Below are 12,305 nucleotides of genomic sequence, written 5' to 3'. Positions count from 1 at the left end.
TCGGAGAGTCACAGTGAAAGGCACAGGATGAGCGGAGGGGACAGGCGACAGGCAGGGGCAAGCCAGGATCCCCAGCCAGGTGCTGCGTAGGCTGCTCCAGCCTCTTCGCTCCTCCTGAGCAAACACACGCCAGTCCCGGCTGCCCAGGCAAAGGTGCCCTGGGAGGAGAGTGGTACAGGCCATGGATGGCAGCGGATGGCAGCGGGACAGAGCTGGCAGTCACGGCGGGGAGGAGGGGAGAGAGCAGGAAAAGGCTGCCTGCCACAGATGCAGGAACGAAGGCTTTTATGTCACCTGCTTGTGCCGTTAGCTCCCTGCCTCTCTGGCTCTGGGGAGGCAGAGAGAGCAGCTCTGCCTGCTGGTGTGCCCATGTCAGCCACCTGGGTCTCTGTCCCCTCCCCCTCCACCTCCTCACTGTGAGCGGATGCCTCCAAAGTCTCAGGGTCCCCATCTGCTCCAGCCTCTCCGCCTCAGCTGTGCACCACCTGATTTTCTCCACATTGGCCTGTTTCTCCCAAGCGGAGCTACGCTCTTACCACTGCCGCTGTTACCATCATTGGTATTATCCTACCACTGGGCCTGGGACCACGGGGTTTCTGTGGATGCCCGTGGTGGGGTGAAGCCTGCTCAGGCACAAAGATCTCTGGGTCCTGTTCCTATGCGCCAGGTGTACCCACTTACTGCCTTACAGGAAGGCCAGGTCTGGGGGCCTGAGTGAGAGACTGTCCCCAGTGCCGACTCCTCCTGTGACACAGGGCACCTGACTGCCCCTCTCTCGGCCACCACCTCCCACATGGGCACCTTGGTGAGCAAGAACTCACTCCAGATGAAACTGGTTTGGCTCAGTGGATAGAGCATCGGCCTGTAAAAAAGTCAATAAAAATTTAAGAAAAGAACTCATTCCATGTGAGCCGCTGAGGCCGATGTCCGTGGGGCCTTGGCCCCTGCAGGGCTCGGAGAGCACGGTGCCCACGTGAATGGCACCGAGCAGCCCCCGCCCCTCCCTGCTCTCCTGGCAGGTGGCATTGTAGACACACCTGACTTACATCTGTTACTCTCGTGTGTGAGCACAGAGGGGACCCTGTGCTCCCAGTACTGCTCCCGTTCGAGCAGGTAAAGGCTTCCACCTGCTCTTTGTTCCTCCCCAAGCCAGGCCTCAAAGGGGGGCCAGGCAGCCTCCCCTGGATTGGCGTCACTGCCGAGTGCTGCCACGCGTTGGCTTCGTTACTTAGACCAGTGGTCGGCAAACCGCGGCTGGCGAGCCACATGCAGCTCTTTGGCCCCATGAGTGTGACTCTTCCACAAAATACCATGTGTCCTAATTAAGTTAACAACGATGTACCTACCTATACAGTTTAAGGTTTTTTTGTGTGTGTGTGTGTGTTTTTTAATATATTTTATTGATTCTTTTACAGAGAGGAAGGGAGAGAGATAGAGAGCTAGAAACGTCGATGAGAGAGAAACATCGACCAGCTGCCTCCTGCACACTCCCTACTGGGGATGTGCCCGCAACCAACGTACATGCCCTTGACCGGAATCAAACCCAGGACCTTTCAGGCCGCAGACCGACGCTCTACCGCTGAGCCAAACCGGTTTGGGCTATAGTTTAAGTTTTTTAGAAATTGGCTCTCAGAAGAAATATCAATCGTTGTACTGTTGACATCTGGCTCTGTTGACTCATGAGTTTGCCGACCACTGACTTAAATGATCACCTCCAGAAGAATCAGCGAGGGCACTCATTGTCCCTGAGCCCCATCCATACCCACCCTCTCTGTGGGGTCTCTTTGGCCGCCCCCCAGGAAGCAGGAGAGCGCAGGTGCCCCTGGCTGATGACTGGGCCGGGGACGCTGGCATCTACCTCGTGCTCCCAGGCCAGAGTCACCGACAACATAAAGGCAATAAGAGGCTATTCAGGCCACGCGACAAGGGACAGAGCCAGCTCTCGGAAGGAGAGCAGGCGGCCCACAAAAACCTACTGACACAGGTGTTCTCTGGGACCTGAGGGCCCCAAGGAGGACCACGGGGACCCATGGAGTCTCGCCTGCAAGTGAGATGCTCAGAATTCAGAGTCCAAAGGCTGCCCCCGACACACACTGGTCTGTCTTCGTGGCTGCTGCAGGGGTGAAGCCCAAGGCCAGAGGACTCAGGGCACCTCACAGAGGCCCACTGCTTCTCTCCCCTGCATCGACCTGCCTCCATGCTGAGCCAGGTCTGTGTGTGCCAGGATCGAGCAGGAGGGGCCTCAATGCTGTGGGATCCGGTAGCTGGAAGGCCACGGGTGGCATCAGCACTCAGGGGAGTATTTAGTTTGACACCCGCCCCTCCCCCGCACCCCCACTCCTACCACAAGTTACAAAAATGGGGAAAATCCACAGGACAATCTGAATTGCTTCCTTCCTAAGAAACAATGAAAAGATGGGCCCTTTGGGCCCCATTCCCACCTGACCCCACCTAGTTGGAGCTGAGCAGCAATTGCCCAGTTTCCACCGCCTCACCTCTCTCTGCCTCACTTCCAGCCCGCTTCACTGCCCTGTACCCATTTTACAGATGGATCATCCGAAGTCCAAGCCAACTTATGCTAATAAGCAGCTGCTGGTTACAGTTTCTCAGACTTAACCAGAGTCTAAGAAACATCTGGAGCCACCATGAATTTGGGGCCTTGGTTAGTTCTTACTATAGAGCAAGAATGGGAAGTACTTTCAGGCCAGCCCAAGTCACTGACCCCAGCATCCTTCTGAGGTCCTTGGTACGAGGCTCCACCACCCCGGCTAGGCATTCTCTCACGACAGAGAAAATCTCACATCCTCCCCAGCACCTTCTGGACTGCCAAGTGGACCCTTAAGAAAGTCCGTTAGCCCTAGCCGGTTTGGCTCAGTGGATAGAGCACTGGCCTTTGGACTCAAGGGTTCCAGGTTCGATTCCGGTCAAGGGCACATGCCCAGGTTTCGGGCTCAATCCCCGGTAGGGGGAGTGCAGGAGGCAGCCTATCAATGCTTATCATTGAGGTTTCTATCTCTCCCTTCCTCTTTGAAATCAATAAAAACATATATATATAAAAAGAAAATAAACTTTAAAAAAATCTGTTAAATGAGCAAATAATTCTCCCAAAGTCATACAGCTGAGAAGGGGGGCTACGTCTCAAATCTGCTGACGTCTAGGCAAAGGGGGAACCAGGTGGGCTCTGAAAGGACACACACCTGGCCTGTCTGTCACTTATTAACTGCGTGACCTTGGCCTCGTTTGTTCACTTTTCCGGACCTCAGGAACGTTCTTTATTTAAAAAAAAAAAAAAAGGGGGGGGGTGCATGAGATATTTTTTCTTACCTGCTTGCAGAGATGATAAAATATAAAATATTTGTTGCTCAGCAATACCAGTTATTATTACTATTAACTGTAGTTCACCTGGGCCGGTGCAGCCAGAGGGGAAGACCACGTCCCTAGATGAAGATGGTGTAAATTTCCACAAACTCAACACGACCCAATGTAAAGTGCTGTCCTTGATTCCGAAATTATGTACTTTCAACATTTATAGTGTCAGAATAGTCTTCCTTTCATGAAATACCAGCAAAAATAGATTCCAGGCTCTTGTTTTGTTTTGTTTTTTGTTTTTTTTGTTTTTGTTTTTTAACTAATGTCCACCTTTAGCAAAATCACAAGTTAGTTCCAAAACTGGTTTGGCTCAGTGGATAGAGCGTCAGCCCATGGACTGAAAAGTCCCGGGTTCGATTCTGGTCAAGGGCATGGACCTTGGTTGTGGGCACATCCCCAGTAGGGGGTGTGCAGGAGGCAGCTGATTGATGTTTCTAACTCTCTATCTCTCTCACTTCCTCTCTGTAAAAAATCCATAAAATATTTTTTTTAAAAACAAAAAAACTACAAGTTAGTAAGCTTTTTTCCCCTCCTTGTTGGTCCATGAAGTCAACCCCATGTGCCCCATCTGAGAACATGGCAAATCCCAACTGTCCCTTCAGTAACAGGGAACTCACTACCTCGCAGGACCAGTCATCCCAATGCCATGTGGCTTTACCTCTCCACCCGGGAAACAATCCTTCAGTTGGCTGACTGCATTATCAGACCTTCACTTCCCTGGGTAAGACAACCCAATTCCTGCCAGCTTCAGACTCATCTCATCTGGTGTGGTGCCCACACTGCTCTCTCTCCAGGTCAACTTACCTCATCAAAGAAGGACACAACCTCCCATATGTGGCCTGACGCCCTCGCTCCAAGTGGTGGGGTTGTCACCACCCTCATCCTGGGTAAAATTCTTCCATTAACGCAGCCTAAGAGCGTACTCCAGTCCTAAACGGTTTGGCTCAGTGGATAGAGCACCAGCCCTCGGACTGAAAAGTCCTAGGTTCAATTCCGGTCAAGGGCATGTACCTTGGTTGCTGGCACATCCCCAGTAGGAGGTGTGCAGGAGGCAGCTGATCGATGTTTCTAACTCTCTATCCCTCTCTCTTCCTCTCTATAAAAAATCAATAAAATATGTTTAAAAAAAAGAGCGTACTCCCTGACTCCTAGGTCATCTGCCACATCCACCAGTGACTCAGACTAGAACTGGCCAGAAGCCCTCAGTCCATCGCCAACATGCTGTAGGCAAGTAGGCCTTCACTCACTCAGTCCTCACAACCACTGGGGAAAATCTCATTCCCATTACACAGATAAGAACACTAAGCCGCAGAGAGGTTAAGTCACCTCGCTGAAGTCACAGCCTGTAAGCAGCAGAGCCGGAATTTGAAGTAAGGCCATACAGTCTGGTTCCGGAGCTAATGCTCTTAATTGCTACCCTCTGCCGTAGCGGTGGCATTAATTCTGGTTTTGTGGGGCGGGGGGGGGGGGGGGGGGGGGGGGGTCCTAAGGGTGAGAGCTGCCACTGATTCCGTCTTATCTCGTTCTTCGGGAAGGAGGCTGCCACTCTGACCCAGGGCCTGCCTCAATGACCCAGGGTCTTGTCCCTTCCCAGGGCAAACCTCAGAGTCCTCAGGGTAACACCTGCCCGCCCACCCCCTCCACCACTAACCCCTCCACAGGACCATGCAATCACCCAGAAACCTCCCTGCTGCAAGTCCTGAGGGAGGGCCCTAAGCCTTGCCCCGGGAGAGAATTCTGGCCCGGAGGCAGAGAGATACAGGTAAGATACGAGAGGAAAATGGGCCCCTGCAGCCCAAAGGCTCTCCTCTCAGGGACTGCCCATGGTCGGGAGGCCCAGAGAAACACGGTCGCTCGGCCGGAAAACTCTGGCGGAAGCCACAGGGACACGGGGGAACACACGAGCTCAGCGCCGGCCTCACTGGAACCTACCGGAAGGGATGAAAAACGTGTAGCCCTGTTTCAGCTCGATTCTCTGGCAGCGCTCCACGCGGTCTCCCAGGAAGATGTCACTCTGTTTGCCCGACAGCACCCACTCCTCGTACAGCGCCAAGTTGTGCAGGGTCGGAGGGATCAGCCAGAAGATCTTGGGAGGGAAAGGAGGCAGTCAGCTGAAATACAGGCCGAGAGTCTCTGGTTCCCTCCAGGCACAAGGCGACAGCACCACCTGCCTGGGGGGGCGGGGGGGGGGGGGGGGAGACACACCATCCCCAGGGGTCCCTCCAGACCCAGGCCCCAAGGGTCTCTGGGGTGAAGGGAGGGCTGAGCCATCCTTCAGGGCTGTCCTTTACACGCCTTTAGGGAGTCCCTGTTCCAGAACAGGGTGTTGACCAGGGCGGGAAGGCCTCCTGGATTCCGTGGGACATTCTTTCTCAGGAAGGTGGGGGAGGGAGAAGGAGAGCCATTTCCGAAGGTGTATGCTAAAGCAGCCCAATAAATAAACCCAGCTGAGGCTCACTCGGGAGGAGGAGGGAAAACTTCTGGAGCCAAGCGGGATGACATCCTGGCCAGAATTTCTCCGTGTTCTCCAGGGAGCGCCTGGGTCCCCGGAGGGACGCCTCCGGCCCCGCGCGGACGCGCCCAGAAGCAAACTCAGCAGGAGCATCCTGGGCGCAGGCAGGCCCCGCACGGCCTCTCTCTGGGTGACGTCTGTCCCTGATGTAAGACCTTCTTGGAAGCAAGCGGGTGATGCTGGCAACTGGACTTTTACGTTAAAAGGTCGCAACCCTGGAGCTGAGGGAAACGAACGCTGAGGGTTCTCGGGAGCCGAAATCTGGAGCTCCGATCTGGCCTAACGTTATGAGAGCACCATTCTGGGTGAACAAGTATGAACCCGTGACCGGATGTGGTACAAAAGGGGTGACCTTGACCTTTCCTGCCAGAAGACAAGAGTAAGGAGGAGGCCCCAGGGGGACCAAGAGGCCCTGAGAGCTCTCCCAGAGCAGGGACTGGTGGAGGCGGGGGCGGGAGGGAAGCGAGCCCTGTACTGCAAACAGCAGAAGATGTGCACAGAGCTGGAGAGATTCGACTCGACTCACCTTCCCACCCCGGAAAACATGGTACCACACGGAAGTGCCTCCAAAGTCGATGTGGAAGTCAGTGAAACAGCCTTTCACGCTCATCAGACAGTACCTGCAGCGCAGATGCAGGGGGGGGGGGGGAGCAGAAAACACAAGTCAACTGCCTGAATCACAGGAGGCGAGAAGACAGCTTTCCGAGACCTCTGACCTGAGCCCTTTTATAAACGCTGACACTGGGGAATTTCCTCCGCTTTCTTTTTCTTTCTTTTTTTTTTTTTAACCCAAATTGAATCGGAGTTCCCCCCTGGGGGAAGCCCCTGTAATCAGGTGACCAATCTCAAGCATTGGCCATCTGCTCCCCGAGGCTGGGGGGGGGGCACTTTTGTTTTCAGGTTCCCACAAGAGAGCTGGCTGGCAACACACGTGGGTCCTTCCTCACAGGTTTCTGCTCTGGCCTCTCCCCCGAGCTCCTGCCCACGTAAGAGTCCTCCTTTCTGCTCCTTAGAAACTCCTCGATCCGGAGCAAGCACGCCCGCCCGCCCGCCCGCCCGCCCGCCCGCCCGCCAGCCCCCTCCGCAGCAGCTGGGCGCCCTGGCGTTTGGTTGTAAACCACCTGCGTGGTGTGCCAATTACCAGTCCCCATTCATCTCCACATTCTTTCAACAACCATTTACTGAAGAGCCAACCAGCGCTGCAGCCCGGAGCCAGGCGTGGCGCTCAGGGTAATAATGCAAAAGACCCCTGCCCTTAAGGACGGGCCACTCTGGGAGAACGTTAACTGGGGAGACGGACGGCGGCCACGGACTGCGGGGTACGCAAAGCAGCTACACGTTCGGGGGGGGGGGGGCGGCCGCCAAAGACCACCCTGCGGATGATTCCACGTGGATGACATGTCCGGAGGAGGCAAACCCACAGAGACGAGAGTACATCAGTCGTGGCCCGGGGCTGGGTGTGACTGCCAAAGGGCACAGGGTTCCACTGGGGATGATAAAAAACGTTGCAAAATTGATTGTGGTTGCACAATTCCGTAAACATCCCTAAAAACCACTGGATTGTACCCTTTAAATGGATGAATGGTATGTGAATTATATCTCCAGAAAGCAGCTAAAAAAAAAAGGGTAAAGGGATTCAGAGAAGACCCTGGGGTGGACAGGCAGAGGGGGAGGGACAGAGGGAGTGTCTGGGCTTTAGAAGCTGGGGTTGGGGGCGTGCCTTCTGAGGCCCCCTCCTGAGCCCTTCCTTACGGGAACTCCCCCGTCCCCTCCCTCCTCCCGGAATGTGCTGCCCTCCGAGAGGGAGGCAGTGCTTACGGAGGAGGAGGGAGAGCGGAGCGGGCTTCCAACCCCAGACCTGGCGGGCAGGGGTGCCAGGGGCGCCTCCCTCCCATCCACCCCTTCCCTCAAGAGCCACTGGCGGCAGGGTCAGGGCAGCCTCCCCAGGGCTCACGCTCACGCATCTGGAGGCACCTCCAGGGCCCACTGACCTCTTTTCCCCGGAGCACTTAGTAGCTTTTCCGCCGTTTGGGGAAGAGGGGAGGGACGGGGCCAGGATGGGCAGGGAGGAGGAGCCAGCATGTAGCTGAGAGGAGATAATAAAGGGTGGGGCTGAGCTGGGTTGGGAGGCAGTAGGGCTCCTAGGGCCCCCCTCCCTCTGGCTGCCTTGGGCACCTCACATTCAGGTGTACCCGGGCTCGGGGCTGGCAGTCTGCAGGCAGCGTGCCGCGTCCCTCATCGGGATAGGCTGGAAGGAGCCTCAAGCATGTGTCTGCGGGAGGCTGGCAAATCAGAAGGCCTTCCCCGCACATCAGAGCCCCGCTGCCTAGCAACCCCATCGGAGGGGTGTAGTGGACAGCACAGGACGCAGCCCTGTCGGGAAGACAGGCGCCGGGGCTGGTCAAGTCCCAGCTGGGGACTCCGGCTCCACACCCTGCCCAGCCCCAGCCATGTCCCCACTCAGAAGGCCTGGGCGATCGAACTCTCCCCAAGGAACTGGGGGAGGTGGGTATCTAGAGCCCTAACCCCCCTGCCACACAACAACTCACACACACACACTCACACACACACACACACACTACCCTATGGACCACACCAGCCTCTTTTCTCTAAGCACCGCTTCAAAATATCAGTCCTCAAGCTCCTAAAACCACCTCTTCCTCTCGGCTTTTTTCTCTTTTCTTCTTTTAAACGAACCTTGGTTTCCACCCCCTCCAAGCCAGCCTCAGCAGAGCAGTCTGAGGAAAAACAATCTAAGTGTCTATGGGTGGAACAAGATACACTTCCTTCAGTCTGCAGCTGGCTACCCATCCAGGTGCCCGCATGGCAGAGGGCAGGACAGCAAGCAGCTTGGTTCGTGGGCTCCAGACACCAGGCCTACCTGGCCAAACTGGCCACCCCACCCCACCCACCTCCCTCCTGCAGCCTCAGCCTGGCCAGCAAGCACCTGAGCAGACAGAATGAATGCCTGCGAGCTGCAGCTGCTGCTGTGTGTGCAGCGAAACTTCTCCAAGTTGAGTGTGTGCCTGCCCTGCCCTCCTTGCCACCCTTCCACATCCTCCGAGGCCCCGGGAGCCTGGGGACACCACTTCCCAGGCCGCCTGTCCTGCAGAGGCTCCTCCTCCCACGTCCCTCGTTTCCTGGCCGCCAGGCCGGGGCGCCCCTCCCGCCCCTCCATCGCTGGCATTAGGGCGTCCAGGGCAGGATGGCTGTGACAGGGCGGCTTTGTCCGGGCTGTGCAGCCGCCACGCTGCCTCCCTCCCACCTCCCCGCGCTCACGCCGGGTCTCCCCCTTCTCCACCGTCCCCCCCCCCCCCCACTCCTGCTCTCGCCCGCTCTGGCGTGACGTCTTTGCACTGACCTCTGCAGCTTCCTCTTGCAAAGCACACCGCAGTCACATGGGCACCCCGGCTCGGTGCCACGGCGGCGGCTAAGCTCTCCTCCCTGCGGCCGGCCAGCCAGCCTGGCTTCCGCCCGGGCCGCCCCCTGCCTGGAGAGCCGCGCCCCTGGACACCCCAACCCCTGGCCCCCCCAAACCCCTAGCCCAGGGTCCTCTGTGCCACGGGCACCCCGCGTTAGGGGCTGAGCATCAGGAGCCCCCGGAGCTGAGCCTCTCCGGGGTCCCCGCCTCCCGGGGCTGGCCAGGGAGGAGCTTGGCGGAGGGGGCGCTGCACCTGCCGCACCAACTTCAGGGTGCTGTCCGGGGTCTGCGGAGGCGGGGCGGCCTCGGCCCGCCCGTCTCCCTCCAACTTCTCCGAACTGCCCCGGCCGCCCCGGGACACGTCCCCTCGGGCAATGGGCTGGAGAGCGACCTGGGAAGCTGGCCCCGGCGGCGGCGGCGGGAGACACAAAGGGCCGCTCCGCGACGCCACCCACCCCGCCCGGCGCGCCTCGGAGGAAGGAGCGGGGCGCCCGGGCAGCCCCTCGCCGGCTGGCGGGGAGCGGCGGCGGCGGGGACGCCCGCCCGGCCCCGCCCGGCCCCGCCCGGCGCGCCCGCGGTTACCCTCGGCGGCGGCGGCGCGGCTCCCGGGCGGGCGTCCCCTTCGGCGGCGCCGGCTCGACGCGCGCCCGGCCCGGCCCGGCCCGGCCCCGGCCCCGGCGGCGAGCAGAACCAGCCCCTTCCCCGGCGCCGCCAGGCACCCACCGCGGACCCTGGCGCCCCCACTCGCTCGCTTCCTTCCTTCCTCGGGAAGCCCTGCGCGGGCTGCGCTCATCCTCGCTGACACCGGGCCCGGCGCGGCGCCGCTGCCGCCGGGGAGGGAGGGAGGGAGGCCGCGGCGGGGACAGCGGAGCGCGGGCCGGCGCCAGGGGACGCCGCCGCCGCCCCGGCCGCCCCCTCGCCCAGCCGCAGGGTGGGAGCGCGCGGGTAGCTCTACCCACCCGCGTTCTAGGGGAACCCCCGCACCCCCGTGTGCAGGGAGCGTGGACCCCGGTCCTGGTGTCGGAGGTGCCCACCCAGCAAACCCACTTTCCTTAAACGAGCCTAAGCGGAGACATGGTCAGTGCTGGGCGTGGGAAGGGTGTCAGATCCAGGCTATGGCAGTCCAGAGACTAGGGATTCGTCTCTGGCTCTGTTAGGCCAAGCTGTGTGACCTTGGACAACTCACTTCCCCTCTCTGAGCCATTTCCTCCTCCTAATGGCAGGGAGGTGACCTGAGGTTCAACTCTGCATGCTAAGATGCTTTTTAAAAAATATATATATATTTTTTTTTTATTGATTTTTTACAGAGAGAAAGGGAGAGGGACAGAGAGCTAGAAACGTCAATGAGAGAGAAACATCGATCAGCTTCCTCCTGCACACCCTCTACTGGGGATGTGCCCGCAACCAAGGTACATGCCTTTGATGGGTATCGAACCTGGGACCTTTCAGTCCGCAGACCACCACTCTTTATCCACTGAGCTAAACGGGTTTCGGCCTAAGATGCTTTTTTGCTGCCCTTCCCCCTACCTTAGTAGCTCTATAACCCTACACCATTAAAAGTATTGTGGGGATTCACTGAGATAAATACTGTTAACACACACCTGGCACGCTGATACTTTGATTTAATACAATTCTCACCCAGCCCGCTGAGGTCACTCCCAGGACTGTCCCCACTTAACAGATGAGAAAGCAGAGGCTCAGAGGTAGTAGCTCACCCTGGTCACTACCCTAGTGGTTGGCGGTGCTCGTCCAAAGAGCCTGACGTGGAGTTTCTCAGTCCTTCTCCCCAGGTCTCTCAAGAAGCCCAAGCAAGGCTCTCAAGAAGCTGACTCTGCAGTTACAGCTAAACCTCCACCACGGACTTCCTGCTGAAGGAGCTGGTCCAGCTCCAATCACAAGTCCCAGCCTCGAGGGCAAGCTCATCAGGGCCACAGCCCTCCTCCCATCCTGTCCCCACACCTTCCCCCCAAGCCCTTACCAGGGGGGCAGGTGACCATTGGCTACACTCTGTACAGGAGCAGAAACCAAGCTTCTCCAAGCAAGTTTCTCTGACCAAACTCCATCCACTGGGGCTACCCACCAATATTCGTTATCAAGTGCTAATTCACTCCCCAATATTAATTACCAAGCCCAATGATCAAGTACTGTTATTAGCTATTTACATGCATGATCTCCTTTCACCCTTAAAACCACCCCATAACCCCCATTTTAGGAAAGCAAAACATCTGAAGTCATTTCAACGTGGCCAATGCCAAAGTGGCTTCCTGGTGTTGCCCATGGGGTGGCCTGCCAAGAGGTTAGACTGTGAACTCCTGGAACTGGCTGAACTTTTCATCACAGGTATGTTTTGCCTATGTAGAAGACAAAACCAATCATTATGAGAACTGTCCCCCACCTTGAGCAGTCACTGAGTGGGCGTCCTTGAGCAAGGGCTTTGCCACACACAAAACAGAGGTGGAGTTAAAGAAACCGCCCACGTGGGAGAATTACTATCACGTTTTACTTCATAAATGCCTCAGCTCCTGGATGGCAGGAACCATGTCAGACTCATCTGTGTACACGCAGCAAAAGGCAAAAGGCCTGGGATTGGTTATTCTAATCAGCTTTGTGACATTGGACTCAATCTTTCCCCCTTCGGGAGCTGGGCATCCCCCTTTGTTGAACTAGTCAGGGGACCTCTAGTGGCCCTCATGGGTCAAATCAGGTCCTAGAGTCTGACCCGGGTGGCTCAGTTGGTTGAGAGTTGTCCTGTGAATTGAAAAAGCAGATGCTGGCGCTCCCAGATAAAAGGAAAAAGAAAAAAAAAGGAAAGAAAAGCAGAGGGTGTACCAAAAGGTTGCCAGTTTGATCCCTGGTCAGTCACATGCCTGGGTATCAGGTTCAATCCCCAAGTAAGGCAGGTACAAAAGGCAACAGATCAATGTTTCTCTCTATCTCTCTTTCCCCTTCCTCTTTCTAAAATCAATAAGAAACATATCCTTGCTTGAGAATTCACTCTTATTT

At 57.2% G+C, this 12,305-nt stretch overlaps 1 protein-coding gene across 9 annotated transcripts in view; it reads right to left on the bottom strand.

The window, feature by feature from the left end:
- Positions 1-12,305, bottom strand: part of KDM2B (lysine demethylase 2B) — a 93,868-nt gene that overhangs the window by 57,980 nt on the left and 23,583 nt on the right. For 8 of the 9 annotated variants that reach the window (XM_045585573.1, XM_036448910.2, XM_045585572.1 and 5 more), the window contains exons 7-8: positions 6,408-6,501; positions 5,302-5,455 (exon numbers count right to left, since the gene is read on the bottom strand). In XM_045585573.1, coding sequence (XP_045441529.1) covers positions 5,302-5,455; positions 6,408-6,501 — 248 coding nt within the window. Of the gene's footprint in view, positions 1-5,301; positions 5,456-6,407; positions 6,502-9,242; positions 9,444-12,305 lie in introns of those variants that run through there. The other variant, XM_045585575.1, reaches the window with a different exon arrangement.

This window comes from Pipistrellus kuhlii, unplaced genomic scaffold (assembly GCF_014108245.1).
Source record: "Pipistrellus kuhlii isolate mPipKuh1 unplaced genomic scaffold, mPipKuh1.p scaffold_m20_p_20, whole genome shotgun sequence".
Classification (NCBI taxonomy): domain Eukaryota; kingdom Metazoa; phylum Chordata; class Mammalia; order Chiroptera; family Vespertilionidae; genus Pipistrellus; species Pipistrellus kuhlii.
Note: the sequence above shows the minus strand (reverse complement) of the source record. Positions and strands in the feature narration are given on the sequence as shown.